The sequence below is a fragment of the Parasteatoda tepidariorum genome, chromosome 10, assembly GCF_982258835.1.
Source record: "Parasteatoda tepidariorum strain Cologne lab strain chromosome 10, Ptep-v5.0, whole genome shotgun sequence".
In the NCBI taxonomy this organism is placed as follows: domain Eukaryota; kingdom Metazoa; phylum Arthropoda; class Arachnida; order Araneae; family Theridiidae; genus Parasteatoda; species Parasteatoda tepidariorum.
Window position 1 is genome coordinate 101956662 of NC_141764.1, and position 23440 is coordinate 101980101.

The 23440-nt window shown below is 32.4% G+C and overlaps 2 protein-coding genes across 4 annotated transcripts in view; one reads left to right on the forward strand and one right to left on the reverse strand.

Annotated features, from left to right (window-relative positions):
* LOC107448911 (meiotic recombination protein REC8 homolog) overlaps nt 1-1217 on the forward strand; it is a 64358-nt gene extending 63141 nt beyond the window's left edge. Inside the window, exon 18 of one of the 2 annotated variants that reach the window (XM_087153525.1) lies at nt 197-1217. In XM_087153525.1, coding sequence (XP_087009651.1) covers nt 197-267 — 71 coding nt within the window. In that variant the 3' untranslated portion in view covers nt 268-1217. The remainder of the gene's footprint in view (nt 1-196) is intronic. The other variant, XM_087153526.1, reaches the window with a different exon arrangement.
* Nucleotides 1218-11611: 10394 nt separating this feature from the next.
* The window catches only part of spz6 (Spaetzle domain-containing protein 6), a 28344-nt gene continuing 16515 nt past the window's right edge, over nt 11612-23440 (reverse strand). Inside the window, exons 4-6 of one of the 2 annotated variants that reach the window (XM_071184375.2) lie at nt 22875-23159; nt 21041-21366; nt 11612-13243 (exon numbers count right to left, since the gene is read on the reverse strand). In XM_071184375.2, the coding sequence (XP_071040476.2) occupies nt 13242-13243; nt 21041-21366; nt 22875-23159 (613 nt within the window). In that variant the 3' untranslated portion in view covers nt 11612-13241. Of the gene's footprint in view, nt 13244-21036; nt 21367-22874; nt 23160-23440 lie in introns of both variants that reach the window. The other variant, XM_016064232.4, reaches the window with a different exon arrangement.

Below are 23440 nucleotides of genomic sequence, written 5' to 3' on the forward strand. Positions count from 1 at the left end.
TAAAATAGAATTCATTGTAATTTTTTTTTCTTGTTAAGCATTCTCTAGAATATTTCCTCAAATTTTTTTTTTTTAACAATTTACACTTAAGTAAAAGAAAATAATCAAAAATAAATAAAACTAATTGAAACTGAATGGTTCTTTAATATTATATATTTTATGATGCCATTTCAAAATTAATTAATTTTAATTATAGGTCTCCATGCAGAGGGAAAAATCATTATACAACAGCCAATGGCAGGGGCAGAAATTTTCATTGAACTTTAATCTTAAATTTCATCTTGTATTTAAGTTTACGTTCTTGGCTCAATTTTTTGCAATATCATAATTTTCCTGTTTTACAATTTCTGTGATTTCATTTATATTTAACTTTTATATTTTAGTATTTTTATTGATATTTTTTATTTATATTTTATACTGCATTTGTTTACTGCTGCATTTTTCATGTCATTTTACATATTTGATCTTTTTAAAAAAATTTTTGTGATACATTAATTTTATATTGATGAAAAATTTCATCTTTTATTGTCATTGTACTCTACTGGGCGGCTTATTTTTTTTTTTTATTTTTTTTTTTGTGGTAAGAAGTGTTTTCTGTCTATATCTTTTTTCTTTGTCTTTTTTTTCAGTTATAGTTCCTGTGATTTCATTTATTTTTAACTGTTATTTTTTAGTTTATTGAGATTTTTTATTTCTTTGTTATACTGTATTTGTTAACTGCTACATTTTCCATGTATTTTATCGTTTTCAGTGTTATATGAAATTCATATTCAACCTATGAAAGAACTGATATATTTTACCTAATTGCATAAAATGAATTTTTTTAAAAAATAATACTTTTTTTCCCCTTAATGCTATTTTGAATAAATGTTGCTTTTCTGAACATATTTCTCAGTTTAACTTCTAAATTTTTTTTATTGCAAACCTTTGATCGTATTTTACTTTTATGGCTTTCAGAATCATGAAATCAAAATATTTAAATTAAATAGATAAAAACAAGATTAAACATCTGTGCTCGGGTGCAGCCTTTAAAAGGTATTGAATTCATTAAAAATAATTAAAATCCAAATAAAATGTTTTTTGGAAATATTTCTAGTTTCTTTTGCAAATTATACACTTCATTGTTTTCTGGACCAACTTTACGAATTTCATGATGCTTAGAACTTTATCGCATTTCAAAATTTTTTGAGACTTTAAGGTCAGAAATGTAAAAACTTTTGAAACTCAGAATGAAACTTTTATATATCAGTATATTTAGTATTTTTATTGAGATTTATTTATATGTTATACTGTATTTGTTTACTGCTAAATTTTTCATGTCATTTTGCATATTTTATAATTTTAAAATTTTTTTTAGTGATGCATAAATTTCATGTTCATGAAGAATTTCATCTTTTATTGTCATTGTACTCTGTTTTAAGTGGTTGGCTTAATTTTTTTGTGATAAGAAGTCTTTCCTGTTTTTATCTTTTTTTTTAAAGGTATAGTTCCTGTGATTTCATATTTTTTATTTTAAACTTTTATTTTTTTAGTTTATTAAATTTTTTTATTTCTTTGTTATACTGTATTTGTTAACTGCTACATTTTTCATGTATTTTATATTATTAAAAGTTTTCAGTGTTATATAAAATTCATATTCAACTCATGAAAGGACTGACATATTTTACCTAAGTCTATAAAATGTATTTTTTTTAAAAAAATACTTTTTTTACCTTGATGTTATTTTGAATAAATGTTGCTTTTCTGAACATATTTCTCAGTTTAACTCTAATTTTTTTTTATTGCAAACTTTTGATAGTATTTTACATTTTATGGCTTTCAGAAGCATGAAATCAAAATATTTAAATGAAATAGATAAAGACGAGTAGACATCTGTGGTCGGGTGGGTACAGCCTTCAAAAGGCATTATATTCATTAAAAATATTTAAATTCCAAATAAAATGTCTTTCTTTTTTAAATATTTCTAGTTTCTTTTGCTAATTATAGACCTCATTGTTTTCTGGACCAACTTTACAAATTTAATGATGCTTAGAAATTTAACACATTTCAAAATTTTTCAAGACTTTAAGGTTTGAAATGTAAAAATTAAAAAAAAAAACTCTGGAAAATATTCTAAAAAGAACCTCTTTCTGATGACAGGATGTTCCTTGTCCGGACGGAATAATATTCAAGGAGCTACGATTTAGAGCCAGAGCATCTTGTTTATTAAAGCCTTTTAAGAAGCTTGGTCATAACCAACCATTCGTTCTGAGTATATTTGTAAAATTTTACACCTCAATGGATACGTCGTCAACAGTCCATAACGAGAGCTGGCGGCAATGTGCATGTTTCAGGACGTTTCCATAAATTACAATTGGACCTTTGAAAAGTAATAAAAATTGAGAATGTGCTCAATATTCTTTCCATCGAATTCATGGACTACCCTATTTTGGGAAAGTCCCTCAGTGGACTGATCATTAAGACATGGTTCCCAGCAGATCACTGAAGTCAAGCATCACGTGCGGGTGGGTCCACCACTTATATCAGTCTGCGTAGGGACCGAGGGTGTGCGGTATTGGTCCTCGTTAAACTGTTCTACTGTGAAGGGCTCAACTTCGCGAGCAGGTCATCGGGCTACCAAAGCAGGGGTGCCATCCCCTCTGCAGAGGATCAAAATTGTGGTGTCTTCAGATCATTCTCAGGGATGTTTCCCAGACAGTAGCCCATTGTGAAGCTGTCGTACGACGTAAATGAACTACAACAACCTAATGGTTTCTTTTTGAGCTTCATGATGTCTACCTTAAGCTCCTGAGGTGCCACCCCCAAATAAACTTGTTGGTCATCAAGGGAACAAAGATATTACATAAGATGGGGATGTGCCAGAACTTTTCATTTTACCATCTGCAATAATGAACTACGGTTATGTGGTCACCACAATAGTGATTTGGTAAATGACTGCATCGCAGTTAAATGTATTGCTTACCGCAGGTGGTTATAGTACCATTGGGAATTTTCATTCAAAATGATACTCGTTTTTTTCCTTTTTCTGAAAAAGGGTAAAAAAAAAAAAAATGCGGGAGGCCGCTTTTGAGTCTTGGATAGGGTGAAACGCATCATTAGGTTTTCTGTAAAGGAATGTAATTTCAGGCCGAGCACGAAACTGGTCTTGAAAGTGGCTGTTGGTATTTTAAATTTCAAAAGAGCCAGAGTTTTATCCCATTTATTTCATGCAGATGTTAGAGTTTTTCAAGACCATGCACTGCCATGAGTTTTCACAACAGCTGTTTGTATCGTTGGTTGGCAGAGCATCAATGTTGCCCACTTTGCAGAAGAAATTTGTTTCCCTTGGTATATTTTTGGTCTAGATTAAATTCAGGGTGGCCACCCACCTGGAAAACCTGGAATTATCAGGGAATTTTTCTTATACTGGAAAAACCTGGAAATATCAGGGAAATTTGGATAAAAACCTCGAAAAATCAGGGAATTATAAAGAAAAGCTGGAAATTTTTTCTTTGATAATTTTTTTAATTTCACTATTTTAAGTTATTTCCTAATTTTCTTAATTTAAATTATTTCATCCATTATACCTACTTTTTTTAAACTGAAATGTATCGCCAAACAGTTGAAATATCATCAACTCAGCGATACTTCGCTTGCATCAAAATTTGCTCCATTACAGCTTGGTTAAACTGGAATGCCAAAATTCCCCCACTGTTACTAAATGAATGTAGAAACCTTTGACCACTGGGGGACTGTGCGATTTAGAAAGATTTTGGTGGAGATGGAAAAAGGGATTAGGATATTAGCTTCTGTTTTTAAATTCTGTCCTTGGGCTGAATCCATTTATGGCTCAAGTTTGTTCCAATGCTTTGGTGGTAATTTTTTTTCCTATTTTGACAAAATGTTTTTGTATTTTTAACTTTGTAAAATTCTCCAAAAATTAGTTGATTATAATTTAATAATAATAGATTTCATATTGCACTCTTTTTCTGAAAGCTTTTCTATTCCCATTCAAAGAAATTTGTGAATTATTTTTTTCAGCAAACCAACCAATCACACATTTTTTTACAATCGCTCACAGCAATGTTTGTCTACAAATCGTTACAATTGTTGCATTAATGCTAATTTATTTCTATTTCATTTTAACCTTTTATAACATATTTTAATTTTAAAAAAATGTTTTTTTAAGTACCAATTATATATTAATATTTAATTTTACTCTTTTGTTGGTCGATATATGATTTTTGATTTAAAATTTTGTACCAAAACATTAAAAAATAAATAAAAAATCTTGCCAAATTGTCAAAATAAATTATTTTTTTCAAGATGATATGTTACAAAAATAACATTTTGAATAAAATATTCTATAATATAGACACTTTTCTTGTACGCATCCTACACTTTATAAGAAAAAAGAAACAAAAACCTGGAAATTTTAAGATTTTTATCTGGAAAAATCAGGGAAATTTGAAATCTGATTTGAGTGGCCACCCTGAAATTTTGAACTTGCAAAAAAGTGGGACAGGGCTCAAATAGATTGCCTGTCCCATTTTTTTGGTAACATTCTAGGTATCAACGGTTCATCATTCTAGGTACCATGGAAATTTTTCATTTCAATGCTTGCGAACCTCATAAAGAAACATTTAACTTCTTAACATTTGTTTTCCATTGGCTTACAGTTGCAACCATGTTGGTAGGTATTTTTTTTAAGATAGTCTAAACATCAAATTTGGAAAAAAAAATTGCATGTTTACTTCAGAATTTCTTGGCATTACATGAAAACAAAAACTTTTCTTTGACTCCATGAAAGGGAAAAACAAAACAAAAAAATTTCATGACCTTTAAAAAATTAAAATCATGTATGGAAATTTATTAAATTGTTTGCTCATAAACCCCAGGTATCGCAGGCGTGTCAAATTACCAGCGGGAATATTTGTATTTTTTTCAACCAAAATCTGGTCATTTCACGTTTTTGATTTTTTCCTGCTGCGGTCATTGTGTTCAGGTGTTTATTTGAGTGACTGTATCCAGGTGCTTTCTCGGACTGGGAGTAATGGAGCCCAGAGAGGCACTTGAAAAGGACCTTCAGAAGGATGAAATTTTTCAGAAATCCTAGTAAAACTTTATTGGTTTTGTTATTCATAACTTGATTCACACAATTTCTAAGAAACTTCAAACATTATTTAAAACTTTAAATATTTTATCTTCAATTTTTAAATTTTTTTTTAGTCTGATAAATAAAGTGGGCCATTATAATATCTTAACTTACTTATATATATATATATATATATATATATATATATATATATATATATATATATATATATATATATATATATATATATATATATATATATATATATATATATATATATATATATATATAAAGCTCACCAGACAGCCACCCAAGTGCGCAAGCACCGATGAATCCTTAGGTTTCGTTAGATGACGCAGTGGTCAAGTGACGTGCTCAACTGCATGCACATTGCTTCAACCTGATCAAAGACAAGTAGCTATCAGTGAGACATTTTTGTGTGAAGCGAAAATTATGTGTAAATAGGGGTAAGAGTAAAGATGTGATAGAGTGGCAAAAAGGGGCAATTATGTTTGGCTGTGCCAATGGTCATATGGTGAATGAAGTTGCTGGATTTGTTGTTTCAAAGCTGACTGTTCAACGTGTCTACAAGCAGTGGTGTAATATACGTGGTCACGAAAGACGCCGTCGGAATTGTGGTCGGAAAAAGATCCTGCATGAAAGTGACCGAAGACGTGTTTCACAACTTTTCAATCAAAATCGCCACCAAACAGGACAGGAATTGCTTCAGTTACTAAATTAAGATCCATCCCATCCTGTTAGTGAGAAAACATTGCTAAGGGAGCTGTATGCAATGAACATATGGAGTCAAACATCTCTTAAGGGGTCATTGCTCACACGGGCACATGAAGCTACGCGACTTCTGTGGACTAGAAGCTACCGAACGTGGACAGTTGCTGACTGGCGAATGTAATATGGTCTGACGAATCATGTTTTTAGAAAGTAGTAAGAAATTCAGGAATTAACACTTGAGGAACTATTTTCTCAAAATCTGTTCAAATTATGGCCTATGCTGATGATATTGATATCATAGCAGGAACCCCTAAATACCTAAAGCAGGCATTCCTGGACCTGGAAAGAGAGGCCAAAAAAATGCACCTCTCAATTAATCAGAGTAAGACAAAGTATATGCAATGCAACTATACCGATACCTCCACGCACATCGAGATTGGAGAGTATAAATTTGAAAAGGTGAGCTCCTTCACCTACCTTGGCTCTGAAATCAACTCCGAAAACTCTATTTCCACAGAAGTAAGGAAGAGAGTAACTGCAGCCAACAAGTGCTTTTATGGCATAAGAAAATTCCTTAAATCTGACAACATTAAAAGAGACACCAAGTTGCTAATATATAAAAGCCTAATAAGATCAGTTCTCACTTACGCATCTTAAACCTGGACCTTGTCCCAAGCTGATGAGAGGACCATCGCTGCTTTCGAGAGGAAGATACTCCGATCCATTTTTGGTGGTGTGTGTGACAAGGGAGTGTGGAGAAGGAGAACTAACTCTGAACTTTACAGGATATTCAGAGAACCGGGCATTCTGAAGTACCATAAGATCCAGCGCATGAAATAGACCGGACAACTAAAAGAATCTTTTTGGCAAGGCCAACTGGAGTTAGAAAGAGAGGCAGACCCCGACTGAGATGGACGGATTGCCTCCAAAGGGACTTTACCTTAATCAAGGTCAGAGACTGGAAAGCCGTGGCACGCAGAAGAAAGGACTGGTGCAGTCTTCTTGAGAAAGCCAGGGTCCACCCAGGACTGTCGAGCTACTGATGATGATGATGATGAATCACGTTTTTGCATTTATTCAAAAGACGCACGTCTGCGAGTGCAACGCAGACCAGATGAAGCATTTCATCCTGACTGGGTGCAAGCGCAGGTTCAAGCCGGAGGTGGGTCTGTCATGTCCTGGGGGTGTTTTTCTTATTATGAATTGGGCTCCCTCACTGAAGTGGCCACTAACATGATCAAACATGTTTATTTGAATGTTCTGGACAATTCGGAGTTGCCTTTCAGTCACCTTCTGCATGCAGAGTGTGTTGTCGATACCACTATTTTTCAAGATGACAACAGCGAAGTTCAAGGGGCTGGAAGTATACATGACTGGTTTTATGAACACTCAGACACTCCATTACATCTCGGCTGGCCTGCGAAATCACCTGACTTGAACCCCATTGAAAATTTGTGGGGCATATTGGAACAACGGATAAAACACCAAAATCAGCATTATCACAATTTGGTGAATTTGCGCCATCAAATCCTCAACGAGGGGCTTAAACTGGATTCGACGTACTTGCAAAACCTTGTGAGCTCACTTTCTAACCGAATCCAGCGGTTATCAAATCCAGAGGCGGTGTTACACGTTATTAAATGATCTTTTTCATGATTTCTCTAAGGGTGACTAATTTTTTGTCTGGTGTGCTTATATATATATATATATATATATATATATATATATATATATATATATATATATATATATAAGAAGAGAGTGGAACGCGAACGAAAATGTAATTGCATAGCAATTATCGGGGGTTGATCCCTCTAGTGAATATATATAGTATATATTTATATTCCAGTTATGTGTCTTCCAAATGCTAAAGAAATATTGTGTTGAGGTATTTTACTTTTAATTTTTTTCCATATTTTAGGAGGGAGTTAAACCTAACCTCTGAGATTTTTGTGGGTGGGGTCCCATTTATTTAACATAGACACTGCACTTAAAACGGCCGATACGCTGTTCGCCACAGTTGCTGAAATTGGGACGTTCTATCATGGCTTCAGTATTATTCATAATTCTAAAAATGGAATGAATAACAAGAAAATTTGTTTTAAAAGTATGTTATATTTTTTTCTGCGTTCTTTTTGTTTGAAATTTACATTGGATCACCTTTAAAGTGGTCTACCACAGTAACTGGGCTCCAAAGGGTGATTGCAATTTTAGGTCTATGGTCAATCCAACCCTGGGCACTCTTAACTGGGACTCTGATCCCTTGCCTCCAAATGGAGCTAGAAATCTTAGATTTTTTTTTCTGAAAATAAAATGTTCTTCTTTTTTCCCCTGTCATTTTTATTTCCTATAATGACGTGTCATTCTTCTCCCTAGAAAGTTAAATTAACAGTTGTCGCATGACTTATCAAAATAAGTGATTAGAAAATGGTTGGTCAGTCACCACCAAATGGTCACTTGTTAAAAATGAACCCTATGTATATTTTATTATTAAAATAATTTCAAGAATATGGAATTATTTTTAGTATCTTATAATATTCTGCAAATATCTTTATTTCCTATTTGAGAGAGGATTCAAAAGAAATGTCTCCTTATTAAGATCAAGAATTTTTTCAATTGGTAAAAATGTTTTATTTTTGAAAAGTTACCCCATCTTTAATAAAGTGGCTCTGTTAAAAATATTACAACTGGTTACAGGATTACTACAACTAGCCAGTAGCAGAATTTTTCTCTCCTTTGTTCATGTCTTTTGAAAGCTTTCAGTGATTCTGCTAGACTTAAGAAATTACAAGACTTCCATATTTTTAGATTCCTTTTAACAAAATCCCTATTTAAAATATGAATTTTCAGCCTCAAATAATATTCATAATATTATTTTATCTATTGATAGACAAAACAAAGATATTAGAGCTATCAAAGCTTTTAACTTGAACTGATCAAACACCTGCATCAACAATATATATTTGCAACATTCATGTCAAAGAGTTTTGTAGACATTCATAACCTTTCTAAATTATTTTGCAAATGGTTCAATAGTTTCATCAATAATATTTTCCTTGTTTCAAAACTGTATTCACTTTCTCTCTCTCTCTCTCTCTTTTTTTGAAGTGTGGTTTCTGTTGGAGAAATAGCATGTGGCGTACGCATTTTCTTTTTTTAAACTTTGTAGTTATTCTGATGTGTGTCCCTTAAGGAAAATGTCTACCTGTAACCAATGTAACAGAACAGAAAAGTGATGGCTCTGGGGATAAACCGCGTTCGAATCCCAGCGATGACTGGTCGATACGAATTATGCATCCGGCTTGCACCCACCACAGTGCTAACGTAAAATATGCTCAGTGGTAGACCGATCATGGGTTAGTGTCCCCTTGCCGTCAGGATAACCGTGGAAGCTTTTCCTCTCCATGTAACAGCAAATGTGAGTTTATTAAATCTAGAAAAAGCCTTTACGATGGCAAATTTCTCCCTAATACTTGATCCCGGAGTTCCCTTGTGTTCTGGATTGGGTTCAAAATGACAAGGCTACGGAGTTGAACATTAGCAGTTGTAAACCCATAACATTGGGTCGCCTATTCAACGACGATTATAAAATGAAGTAAAAAATGTAACAGAGTAGTAATTAAAAATTTTGAAGGAAGTGGACCGAAGAAAGAATAATATTTTTATCAAAATAAGCCCTGGCAGAGCTTTTTATGGCAACACTAGTCATGCTTTCACCATAGTCGTAGGATTCGAAAGTACGTTAGTTTCCTGTCTTGAATTTCAAACCAAAATGTTTTAAGTTGTCATAGGATTCGAAAGTACGTTATTAGTATACTGTCTTGAATTTCAAACCAAAATGTTTTAAGTTGTCATAGGATTCGAAAGTACGTTAGTTTATTGTCTTGAATTTCAAACCAAAATGTTTTAAGTTTGCAAACTATATGGAACTCAGAACTGATTTGAAATTTTAAAAATTATTTTTGATAATCGAAATGCATAAAATATTATAAAGGGGGGGGGGCATCATAATATGTTCCCATTCATTTGAGCAGAGGGGGAGATGGAAGGGGGAGGTTCTAGTCATGCAATCGGTCTTCTCCAAAAGTGTTATGAAGTGCATCGAACGTCGACTGAATTTCTTTTTGCTGCTTTGTTTCGTCTTTCTGGAAAGTTAATAGGATTGTTCAGTAATAAATAAATTGCTAGTTTATTGATTTTTATTGCTATATTAAAACTTAGTTATTCCTGTTGCTGGAATGATAGTTTAATATAACATTACTTAATTGAAATACCCTTTCTTCATTCAACGATTTTCGATGAATGTGGTTCATTCATGACATGGCTCCAGAAGACTTCGCTCAACAGTCACTGAAACAGCTTTTTCAACAACTTAATTTATGGATGGTATTGATATAATCTGAAAATTTATTTCTTTAGCCAGTGTTTTCATTACAGAAAAAAAATTGGAGAGAATTTCTCACCCTTTCTCAAAAACAGGGTGAGATTTCTACAAATTAAAAAAACACGAATAGATTTGGAAAAAAATTATTTCTTTAATTATAATACATTTTTAAAATCTTCTAATTGGATTTTTTTTGCTGCATCATCATATGGAAAATGTTCAATATCTACTTTTTCAACAGCTATTATATTTATTTGGTTAAAAAATATCCGTATTTGTTTCGTTTTGACCGTTTCTACTGACATTTGTTTCATTTTCATTTGTCCGCTACGGAGTAGAAGATGTCGCCTTAACAAGGTATTTGTTCATCTTACATTCATGCACAAAATATTTAAACGTCTTACATGAAGATACCTTACCTACGGTGAACACGTGGTTGCAGAGAAATGTGCTCTGAAAGGGTTCTGGGAGGGGGGAGTTCTGCTGTTCGCACCGGTTCTGAACAATACTGGTAAATAGGGAAGCTAGATAACAAGGACCGATGTTCAAAATAATGAAAGATCAAGGAAGAAAAGTGAAACGGATTTTATTCAAAATGGCGAAAGACGAAATTTTTTCCAAAATTCGCGCATTTTGAAATTGATTAATAGAGTGCGCGAACTTCTCGCGTTTATCATTTTTTATTGCGAGAAAATAAAAAAATATGAGAAAAATAAAAAATTCTCGCTCCAATAATTAATATAATCTACTCCTCAACTTAAATTACCTACTCATTGAGACTTTCAGCAACAGCATAATCTTTCAAAACTTGAAGATAAAAGTAACATTCGGTTCAAAACATTTTTATGTATAGCATTGTAAATAAAAGTATATCGCTAGTTTCAGCTTTTTATACTGGCTGCTGCTCAAAATGTTTGTTTTTGTGAAATGCGTATGTGTGAGCTTGAAAAAGACTTGAACTCGAAATGACATGACTTTTTAAATGTTCAATCCAACACAAAACGACTTACTTTTGTTTTGTTTTTGGAATACTCAACATAATCATGACAGATTTCAGGGGTCGTAGTAACCGGCTATATTACAGATGTAGCTTTTCAGATGATCTTTTAACATTTAGAATGCTAACAATAAATGTTTTTTTTTTAAAATCTAAATCCTTACAATGTAAATTTAATAATATCACCAGTATAAATCTGTGACATCCTTGTAGAAACCGCTGTTGAAGTGAATAATTGAGAAAAGTGATTTATGCTAGTGGACATTGCCACATCACGAATTTACTTGTATTCCTTCAAAAAAGAAAATACTCATTAAAGAAGTTTGATGAACGGATGCTCCCAAATAAGCATTTTGAGCTGTCTCCAGAATAAGCTCACCCACGATGCTTTTAAAGTTATAATTGAGAAATTACAAAGAGAACCTTTTATTAAATATAACATTTATTATGGACAATAACAACACGAACATATAAATAAATAAAGAAAGACAAAACTTAATGTGTTTTCTTACATTTGGAACTACTTTATAACATGAGATTTCTATTGTTAAAAAAATCTACAGAAATTGTTTCATTTCTGAGACCAGCTCTTCTTTAAATCTAATCAACCTTTATTCTTTGAAAATGATGCACTTTATCTTATTCAGAACGACACTGCATATTTATCATAATTCGAAGAAAGAACCCATAAAAATGAATTCCTTTTGAAAACTGCTACAAAGTTCCGTGTCTAGATTTGGGTAAAGTAGTAATAGTCATTCAACTTGCGCTTTGTAATGCGGCTAACACTATGTGACTAAACCTTTAACTGCGGAGTGATTAAAAAATTCTTGATAGTTGAGATCTTAAATGATTTTTTTTATGCATTTAAATAGCATTGTTTATGAAGGGAATGTGTCTGCTGGCTTGAGCGGCCATCGATGGCGATCGAAGACACACTATTAATAGGGCGTCCATGTTCTCCATCATTAAACGCCCTGTTTAGCTTGTTTGTGTTTCAATGTAATGTACCGACCAGCGGAAGATCTTTTTTATTATTTCAGCGCATCTTTTGAATTTTCTATCCACTCATTTCTTAATGAATCCACATTTTAGTGAGAGCTCCGAATTATCAAAGTGTTATTATGAACTTCTAGAGTGACACAAATTTTGAATAAAACACTTTAGAGAATGCTATACCGCAGGAAAAACTTCTCATCGCAAATTCTGTTTCAACTTCATTCACTCATTGGTACACTCAGTAAACCAGAAAGTTTCAAATGCTTAAAAATCAAAATTATAGCAGGCTTACTTCCCCATTGAATAATCCTTTTTTAATCTTGCCATAATTTGCAAAATTCACTTTTTTTTGTACTTTAAATTTTAAATCACTTATGTAGCAAAAAAAATCATGAAGTGTTTTTTATGGGGTATAGCTCCCTTTTAATAAAAAGGTTTGAAATTTTTATTTTATTTTAGCCCGTATCATAACCAGCGTAGCACTATACAAAGGTGATTGAAGGAGCACATGCAATTATTATTACCAATTAATTATCATCCATTAATTTCGTCAATATCGTGTCGTGCTGCAGTGTATTGTTTCGAGTTGGAATACTCGTCAGTTGGATAGTTCCCCCCCCCCCCATTCATTCATGAAAAGTTTTGAATTTGTAAAATGTCTTTGTAAGAAAACAATTCATTAAGATAAATATACAATACTGTTGACAAGATGGTCATTCGAATAGTAAAGTTTTAACCCATCAGTGTCCTCTTCGGTGACGGTTTCCAACACTTGCACGATCCATTCACCAGGAACCAATCGTAGTACAGCCTGACCACATAGCATCCGATAGCGTCGAACCCATCACAGTGTTTATGTTTCTGTGCTGCTCTTTGGTCAATGTCATCTTCACCGACACGCCTTTTCAAGTATTGCTGGAAATTGTAAAAATCTTCGACCGGTGGCATGGCCGTCGTGGGTGAAAAACTGTCGGGGTAATATATTTCGGCCACCAACAGGCTGACCCACCTTGGAGATTCGTGGCACACTCCATCCATGAAATCGCAACGACTGTTCCTGAAATTGAAATGAAGCAAATAAATCTTTACCGGTGGTGTGTAAGGGGAGGTCCAAATATCACGTAGGCATACATTTTCCAAACTTTGAACTCCCCTTTTCAGCAAAAAAAAAAGAAAACCCCTTACATAATAAGAAAGTCGTAACCCCTCTGATTTTTACTGAAGTAATCTAATTTTATGATTAAAAATCAAACAAAAGATATGTCTTTGGATAAAACAAATTTTACTCGTTAATTTATTTTAGAAAATTTTTGTAGACTATTCTTGAGGAACCTTTTGTGTTCAAAAGTTTCGAACTCTGCAACTCTTTTCCCCGGAATGGACAACTCAACTTTTCGTTTTGTGATGTAACGAAGTAAAACCGAGCTTACAGCCGAATTATTTACCTCAACTTTGTCCAAAATTTAAACAATTTGCCCAAATCTATTCAGCTTTTATACGTAATTTTTTTGTTACATTTCTAATTTTGCTCTTTAAGAAGAAAATAAGTAAACTTTTATGTCAGTATTGCTCATAACCATCCTCCCCCTTTGTGAGCAAAAATAAGTAAATTATAAACTCCTCCCACTTAGATGCTTACGTAATATTTAAAGAATGGAATAATATGCCAGTTTTCCTTCGCTGACTTCCATATTTTTGTTTGTTTGTTATCAGCATAAAATTTAGGTATCCAACTGGTTTCGACAAAAAATTTTTTTAAAAAAAATATTCAATTAAAATTTTAATTTTATGTTTGGTAACCAGGGGTTCTAAAATTATAAATTTGAAGTTTAAAAATGTATAAATTATTTTTCAAAATATGGCAAATTTGAGCTTAAGGATTACAAATTTTTCATGTTACGTTAGCAGCTCTATAACAAATTGTAATACATAAATTTCAAATTTTTTTTCTAGATATAATAATAATGTGATCACATGTGTTTTGAACTAAAATCTTAAAAAAAGGAAAAAATAAGCAATGCACTAGAACTAAATACGTTCTGTCATATCAAATTTTTATAGAAAATGTCTAAATTATTCTTACTTAAAACTTGATAAAGATAACAAATTCAAACTTGGCGTTCAGTTTAAAACATCGCTAACATTTCACAAAATCTACATTCAAATTGTCAAAGAAATTTTTTCAAAATTAACGTTTTTCAGAAAAAGCATTTAAAGTGCATGAAAATTATGAACAAAGAAAAAATTTATGTTTATCAATTTCAAATTAATATTGAAATGTACAGGTTTAGAATTTTCTACAGTGAAAAGTTTTCGGAACTTCAGTAATCAAAAAAGTATACAAAAGTTAGACGTTAAGAATCTATCCAATGAGCGAGCATTGGATTGCGAAGAAATCCGAAATGAACTGCGAAAGCAGTTCCGGGGGTTGGCGAGCGCCTGCGAGCAGGGGGCGAAGCCTCTTAGTATATATATATATATTTCTCTTACACGGCGACAAAAAAAAGCCTCATTACAACTCCCCGAATGACAACGCTGGGAAATGTCACATGCCAAATCTAGCTGAGGTGGCTCAACATATAGCGCTTTTAAAAACGGAAACTGAAATAACCAGAGAGAGCATTATCAGCTGCGGCAATCTCATACTATTAAGCTAGGCAGAAGTGAGTAGTCTTTGTCGATAGATCTCTATTTAAGTATTTTGTCGAAAGCGCTTTTTTTTCACGAATTTATATATTACGAATTTATTTGACGATTTTTGATTTATATCACGAATTTATTTGTTTTATTATTGTTATTAGTTATTCATTGAAAAATGAGTCTCAGTCGTGCTGTTACGCTTTAAGATTTTATACTATAGCGCATTTCTAATAGATTTAACGAATTACATGTCATTTATTTGAATTCAAATTTATTTTAATGACTTAGTATTTACTAAAATGATGTAATTTTTTTTAAAAAAAAAGTTTTTACATGAATTTGAATGATTGTTTTGAATTCTTAGAATTTTGTGCATTTGCAATGTACCTAAGTCAGTAGAGAGCGAAGCGAGCTTGGTTTGCGAAGCAAAAAACCATATAAGATTGCGCAGCAATTTTCGGGGGTTGGCGAGCGTTAGCGAGCAGGGGGAGCAGCCCACTAGTGTAATTCTATTTCCTTAGTGCTGTTTTTCGAAGGTTCTGTTGTAACATAAAATGATGCCATTTTTTTAACTGCTGTGAGTCATGACTGTTTAGTCAATCTATCTAAAGCCGCTTATTTTGAAAATAACGTCAATATGGAGAAAAGTCACAGTTTTGTGACAATAAAAAGCGTCTAATGTTTTAATATTTAAAAACTTACTCCAATGCTGCATTACCTGGGTTCATAAAAATTTACAAAAACTGTGAATAAGGCAGTGGTTTTGATAATTTTCATCTAAGTGGAAAAGTGCGCCATATTAACGATTTTTAAAAAAGTTCAATAACTTATAAAATTTTTAAGTTATTTGTCTGTTCTATAGCCCAGATAATTCATCATGGCTAGATAATATATAGTTTAAAATCATCGCATTGCTTCAAATGTAAGGCACTTAAACTATGGCTTTTTTTAAAAATTTTCCTTGGCGACAGAGTTTTGAAAAACGGCGTTATTACGCAACATTTTAAGATTAACTTATTTGAATAGGTGTCTAAACTTATTAACCGTTTTATAATTTGTATTAATTATTGATGTGAGTTAAAACAATATGCTATTACCATTAAAGAGATGCGTTAAATGATTAACGATCAGCTTCTGTGTGATGATGCATGCACAATTGTATTTAATATGTCAGCCTGTTTGGTAAGCGAAAAATTAAATAACGATTGTGAACTCACACAATTTGTTCTAAATAATTTTAAATGCTATTTCAAAAAAAAAATTATTAATGAGAAAAATTATTTCTGTTCGCTTATAGATCGTAATAAAATCCTAAGGGAAATGTGTTGAGTTGTGGAAAGTGCGAGCAAATATAATTATTTCTTTTTCATATATTATTTTATTTTATAACCGTCGTTACATTAAGATCTCCCAACTGCTTTTCTTTCAAGAAATTCAATTAAACTTAATTATAATGAATAACTTCCGATATCTGTTTCCATATCCTTAACAAACAACTTTCTGAAAAAACATTTTGAGAAACTCGCTCCGCTCGCCGAACCTCGTGGTAGCGTCTCACTCATCTCTTTTTTTTTTTTTTTCCCCTTCTCTTTTCTTTCCTTCTTCTTCTTTTTTTTTTTTTTTTTTTTTTTTTTTTTTTTTTTTTTTTTTTTTGCTTTCTTAACAGTTGATATTTTTCAAGAAAAAAATTGCATATATATCTCTGTATCATTTTGCTTCTATGCATCATTATATATTAAACAATTACATTATTATTTTGTTTGCTTTGTATAAAGTTATTGTAATTGGGTATAATATGAAAAAAACACAACTACTTCGATTTAGTAGGAACAACATATGACGCAATGCTAAACGAATGGAATTTAGTTGCTGTTTATTTAGTTATTGTTATTAGTAGTTGTTGTTATTTGTTTTAGTTGTTGTTGTTTATTTAGTTGTATTTAGTTTCAATAACTTTTCTTTATAATGCAATAAAATCTGGCGAGCAGCTATTTAAACGATCGAACACTTCGTTTGCTTATTTGTGGCTTGAAGTTAGGCTCGCAGAAAATGCCGTTCATGGGTTAAATTTAGTAGGAACAACACGACCTGTGACGTAGGCTATATTATACCCAATTGTATGTAGAAACATTTTGTTAATATGTTAAACGTAGCAAATTGAACATGGATTTGAAAGAAAAAAAGAATGTGTGGCTCAATAAGAATTAATTTTAGTAGTTAAAAATCTAAAACAATTCGCGATCGCAACACTCGAGTCCGCCCTCTAGCGGGAGCCTGAAAATATCGGGCATTAGTTCCATCATAACCATTGGCAATGACGGACGCCATTTTTCTTAGCAGCAAATAAGAAGCAAAATTTCCCTAAGGAAAAGGTAGAAAAACTTGGAAAAACTAACCAGAACATGCCAAACATTGAAGCAGAACACGCCAAGCATTTGAAGAACAATTTCTCAATAATTTTTATCTCTCTATTACCAACAACATAACTTCCGATTTCATGATCACTTGCTGTTACAGATAGGTGTAGTACAGTAAAATAATTTTTTCTGTCTTCAATTCATTATAAATTAAAGTGAAGTCAACATTGCTTTCGTCATTCCAATGAATAAAGGGCATTCAGAACGTACAGAACTGTAATAGTTATAGAATATTCTTCTTCTTTATAGAATAGTATATATTTCTGTATCTAAGTCAGAAAACAACAATAAAGAATCATTCGAACTATTTGAAATAGTTTCATTTGTGCTGATTATTAATAAATTTTTATCGTTTTCTTGGTAATTTTTTTTTAGTTTTGAAAGAATAATATCAACTAGAATTCAGCTATTATGTTTTTAAGCTACATATTCAAATTCATATCGAGATCTTACAATTATAAAATTTTGATGTGTCATATGTTATCTAAAAGTACTGAAAGGATAATCTGTGCATATATTATTTGAAAATAAAATTTTCAAACGAAGAACATTTTATTTGGAATTCTGCGGATTTATAAAACAGGCGAGTGTTATGATTTTTACAATAAAAAATGTGCTTGTAAATTTTTTTCTTCTTATTTGATGATCGTTCTGTACAGAATGGTTTTTTACGTCTGATTAAGAACTATAATAATAATAATAATAATAATAAAAAAGAAACAATATGAAAATCTTTATTTCAATATGAAGAATTTTTAAAATCGTTTTCCATTCGTTTAGCATTGCGTCATATGTTGTATACCCAATTGGTACATTTTCGTTTTTTCGGTAAAATATTACGCTCCTGAAAAAATAAAATTGCATCTTGTATTGTTTTTAGCAAATCCCAAAGATTTCGTAGCACTAAAAAATAGCTTAAAAAAAAGAATTTTTTTTCCTTAAGCATTCTTTATTTACGTTTTTTAGTTTTTAAATACGTTCTTATGATTTTTATTGAAACTTAAAGTTTTTTGATATAAATTGTTGTCAAAGAACTTTGTTTACGAAATTAAATTACATAAAATTATGAGGCTTTATGTCCTACTTTTTGTTCATTTTAATTTTTGAAGTAATATGATTCTTAAAACTATGGAATGTAAAGTTTAAATGGACCTTTCAAGTTATATCATTAAATTTAGTAAAACTATTTCTTAGGCATTAGGTTTTAACTCTAATTAGAAGATACATATTTTTTTCTGTTTATTTACAAATATTTTTCCAATGTGTTTTAAATGTTCCTTCTCTAAAAAAAAAAAAAGAAAAAAAAAGAGAGAGACACCATTTTGTTTCATTTGCATAAGAAAGAATATCAAACATTTTTCTTTTTTAAATTTAATAAGCCACAATAAAGAAGGAACGTTACAATCCTACAGGCTACATTAAAGACGTCTCCAGAGTAACTGAATGACTGTTCATTTAGAAATCGCAGGTATTCGTCTCAAACAACAACGCAACCTATAGTTCGTTGCGACAGCAAATAACCTTCTATCGCATAACAGTTCCAAATCGGAAATGGTTTTTACCTCTCTCGAGACATTTATATTTAAAAAAAATTTCGATATAAATATTATGATTTATATCTGGCAACATATAGTCTCTTTCTCCATTTAAGAAAAAAAAAAAAGATTTTTTTTGTTGTTACTTTTGACATTAAATCCAGGGCGAGTTGTTAAAATGAAAATCTCGAGAGATAAATTGTTTGTCAACAATCGATAAATAATAATTATTCAAGGAAAATAGTGCAAGAAATTCGCAAAAGAAGCACTTAAAAATGTATTAACTTTCAAACAAATTGAAACTTCAAAAAAATAAATAAATAAATAAATAAAAAAATAAATAAAAAAAACTTGAGTAAAGTTTAGAAATAAAAATGGCTCTTTCCGTACGTCACGTTTTAATTCTGTAGCCGCTTTTCTGAGTCCTGTGGAGCAGCCCGCTTGGTATTTTTTTACCTCCATGTAATTATTCTAGAACTAATTCTCTAATGTTATTATTTTTATTTTATTATTCCATGGAAATCTCGGTACATTTTTCTACATAGCTTCGTAATTTCAAGTCTCTAAGTCTTATAGTTTTTGCGCAAGTAAAGCAAAATGTAACGTAAAGTTGGATATCCAAAACACATGCGGCCCTTACGTTGTTTTTTTAATCTTTTTTTTTTTATCAAGGTGGAATTTATTTATAGATCTCTCTCTAGCAATGCTGAAGGAAAAAAAAAGGGAAAAAAATCATTGAGTTATTGTGCGTTAGTTATCTCAAAACTAGTTTTAAAGATCACTTTTTAATTAACCCGTTGACATACGAAGACGTTTGGGAGACGTCATTTGTTTCTTATGTCAAAACAATTAACGTGTTTCAGACGTCTTCAACACACAGATGTCAACTTGCGTCGGACAGCAAATAAATATTTTAAAGTGGTAGTTTATCAATTGTGATTCTCGGTTTAATAAATTCAATTTAGTAGATTTTTATCCACCAGTATTTCTAAATAATTCGTCACCACTTTATAGTAGTTATGTCGCCCAGTTTAGTTACTAGCGGAGACTGGAGATGCTATTTATCTAATCAAGATAAGTAATCTTAATAACAGCGAGACGTTTTCTTCGAGCAAAGCACGGTGGACTTCATTTTTGTTGATTACTCTCAACTCGTTTTCAAGTCATCTCACAGCTTTTCCTCACCATGGCAATAAGCCATCCCCCCCTCCAACTCATCTTTAGCTTTATGCTCCTGACCTCAGTGTTCCACCTCATCGATCCTCCAGGATGAAAGGGCCAACTCGGCCTCTGGCACCCCGACCAACCACCAAGACAGAGACAGACAGTAGTTATGTCATGCTATATCTTTTAAAAAGCAAGTAAAAATTGTCAAATATTCGCAAAATTTTGTTTGTAGTTATTTACCTTTTTTTTAAATTTTGGTACGGAGCAGTTAGCACCTCTCTCAACATTCCGTTGCGAGTTGTTGTTTACAGTGCAATCAAAGATCATTTCAACATCAAGAAATTATATCTCAAGGGGTTAATATCTAGCTCACAGTCGTATATAAAGATATTGTTTTGCAGAATAAAAAAAAAGCCATTAAAGTTTTATTGCTTTTTTGCTTAACAAACCTATCTGAGAAAGAATTTGCAACATATTCTTATACTTTCATGCGAGATAAATGCAAAAATAGATAAAATGGAGTACGGAAACTGAAGTTGCAAGGATGCTTTACCGCGGCCAAAACTCTTCATGGCAAATTCTTTTCCACCTACAAAAAACACTTATATCATAAATTAAGGATAATACTAGCTCCGTCAATAAGTTTCAATGGGATTTCGTAAACCCACTTAACATAAGCTTGCAATTGGACAAGTTTCAATGGGAATTTGTAAATCCACTAACATAGGTTTACAATTCGGTAAGTTTCAATGGGAATTCGTAAACCCACTAAACATAAGATTACAATTCTGTAAGTTTCAATGGGAATTTGTAAACCGACTAAAAAATAAAGACTTAAAATTTGGTAACTTTCAATGCTATTTTGTTAACTCACCAAAGAGAAACAAAAACCCAAGATTAAGTTTCTTAATTATTATTAATTAACCGAGTCATTTTCAAAGGGATTTTGAGAACTACTGTCTTTCATGACATTTAGTTTCTCAAAAAATCTAATATTTGACCATTTGGGTTTTGTTTTGTTCCTGTAACGAAGTAGGAAAATATGGATACTATAAGGAAACTAGAATGAAGCTTATTAAAATTTTACTTACATACATTTTGTCTGCTGTACTGTCTGAGTAAAGTATCCTTCCTGTGGTATCTGCACCACGTACTTCCACACGCCCTGGTAATTCCTGGCAAATGTCGGTGTGACATATTCTTCGGACGATGGGCAGGGCGTGGGCGGCAGGTCATCACTGGGCCTTCTGGTCTCTGCCGTCTCTAGGTCTGCAGTCACTGGCTTCCGTTTCCCCAAGCCTCTCAGAGGGGATGCATCGCTGGCCATCAACTTTAACACTAAGGAGAGAGCACTGCTGCTGCCTGGTGATGCACCTGTCAACACTGACAGGACATGGGCCAGCGTTGAAGGCTCTTCTTCCCTGAAGGAAAGAAAATTTTAAAAAAAATATTTAAAAGAATTCATAAATAAATCGATAGATAGATAAAGAAGTAGTTAACTGAATAGTTAAATATATAGATAAATAAACAGATAGATAAATACATATATAAATAGATAAGTAAATCGATAATAAACAGATAAATAAATAAGTGGATAAGTAAATAGTTAAATAAATGAATAGAAAAAAAGAAAAACTATCTGTAGCGCATGGTTTGGTTTGCAGTTTTCCTTTTGTTCTGTGACTCGAGAAAGTGAAAGCAAACTTATTGGCTGTCGAAATGGGCTACAGGTGGAAGCAAAACTCTCTACCTACGGCAACAATTCGCATGTTTTCACCATTTGGGTGTGAAGAGTCATAGGAGAAGGGCATACGTTAGTTTCTCTTTTGATTTCAAATGGAATAAAAATTTTTAAGCTGAGAACTAAATTGAGCATAGTTTTGAAAGAAAGCTATGTATAAATAAAAAAAAAATATTTTTGACAATTAAATACGAAAAATATTAAAAAAGAGGAAAATATTGTAATATATTCCTATACAACTGAGAAGAAGAGGAGAGAGAAGGGTCAAGACATGGAATCGGTGTTCTCTGCAGATGGCGTATTCGAGCGTTGCGATCGCGAATTACCACTGTACGTGAGTTTGGGACTTCATTATCTACCTGTATTAATATATTTGGTACCGATTAAAATACCACATAGTAACTTAATATCAGTAGTATCTATTACTAGAATTAACTAAGCATCGTTGTCATAAATAATTCTTCGACGATTTTTAACAATCTCCGAATAAATAATTTTCTCCATTAACTTTTGATAATAGAAGCACATTTCAGAAGTTTAACTATTATCAAAATCATGATTTCAGAAAACGTAAGAATACTAATTCTCTGACGTAGCTCTAACATACCATCCATGTCAATTATTGTGCTTAACAGACAAAAAAAACTAAAAATGGGGTTGTCGTAGCTGAGTAGTAGTACTTTATTTACGTAGCACTAGAGTGCAATGCGCCATTAGCGAAAGTCTGGGAAAAATCCTAGAGGATGATCCGCATCCTTGCCAACCCAATTTAGATCCTTGCTGCAAAGTCAAAGGGGATGGCTTTTCCCGCTTTGATAGCTCGACTACCAGCCCGTGAAGTCGAGCATTGTACGATAGAATAATTTACGTTCCTGTGTTATATTACTGTGGAGAGATTAATTGGCATAGAGTGGCAAAATCCCCTGTCAGCATGACAGGAACATTTTAAAAACACAGAACTGACCGTACAGTTTACCCACACGCACAGTTGTTCCCAAGGAATGACGGGACACGACACAAGCACTGGCACGCGTCACCTATCAGTGTCCCCAACAAAACGGCCCTTACTTAAAAAACAACCCTCGTATATTGATTTATATTATATAAATTTATATTATATAGATTCACATGATAGAGAGAGATTTATATTATATAAATCCTTTTATTATTATGTAGATTGTTACTCACGTTGGAGTTGAATCTTTGACAGAACCAAGTCCATTCCCAATCAGTCCCATACTCGAGAGCGTGCTCAGGAGACCCATAACCGCATCCGCCATGTTCATTCCACCTCCGCCATTACTGTCCACCGATTCTGCATTAAGAGAGGGTCGAGCCGCAGTCGATGCTTCCATAGCAACTGGCTGCTGTTGTGCATCGTTGTTGAGTGAAGAAGCAAAACTTTGTGTGAGGGCACTCACTAAAGCTAGTGGAACTTTGTTGTTCGATATCAATGAAGATAATGAACAAAGTCTGCAAAGAAAAAGAAATAATACTTAAAATTTTTTCAAGTATCCTAACATCACAACTTCTACTCTTCTGTTCACAAAGATTATTTTTTTTTTAAAAATCTAGACACTCTGGATAACTTTGGAGATAAGGATTAGATTTTCATGTACTAAGTCAAGGCACGAAATTTCCACTCGTCAATGGCTATTAAATATTTAGGGCTGACCGGTAAGCTGCTCTGTTTAATGTTGAGTTTTAAATCAAACTACAATACTTTTTTTCAGATTTGAGAGCTTGCTTTATGC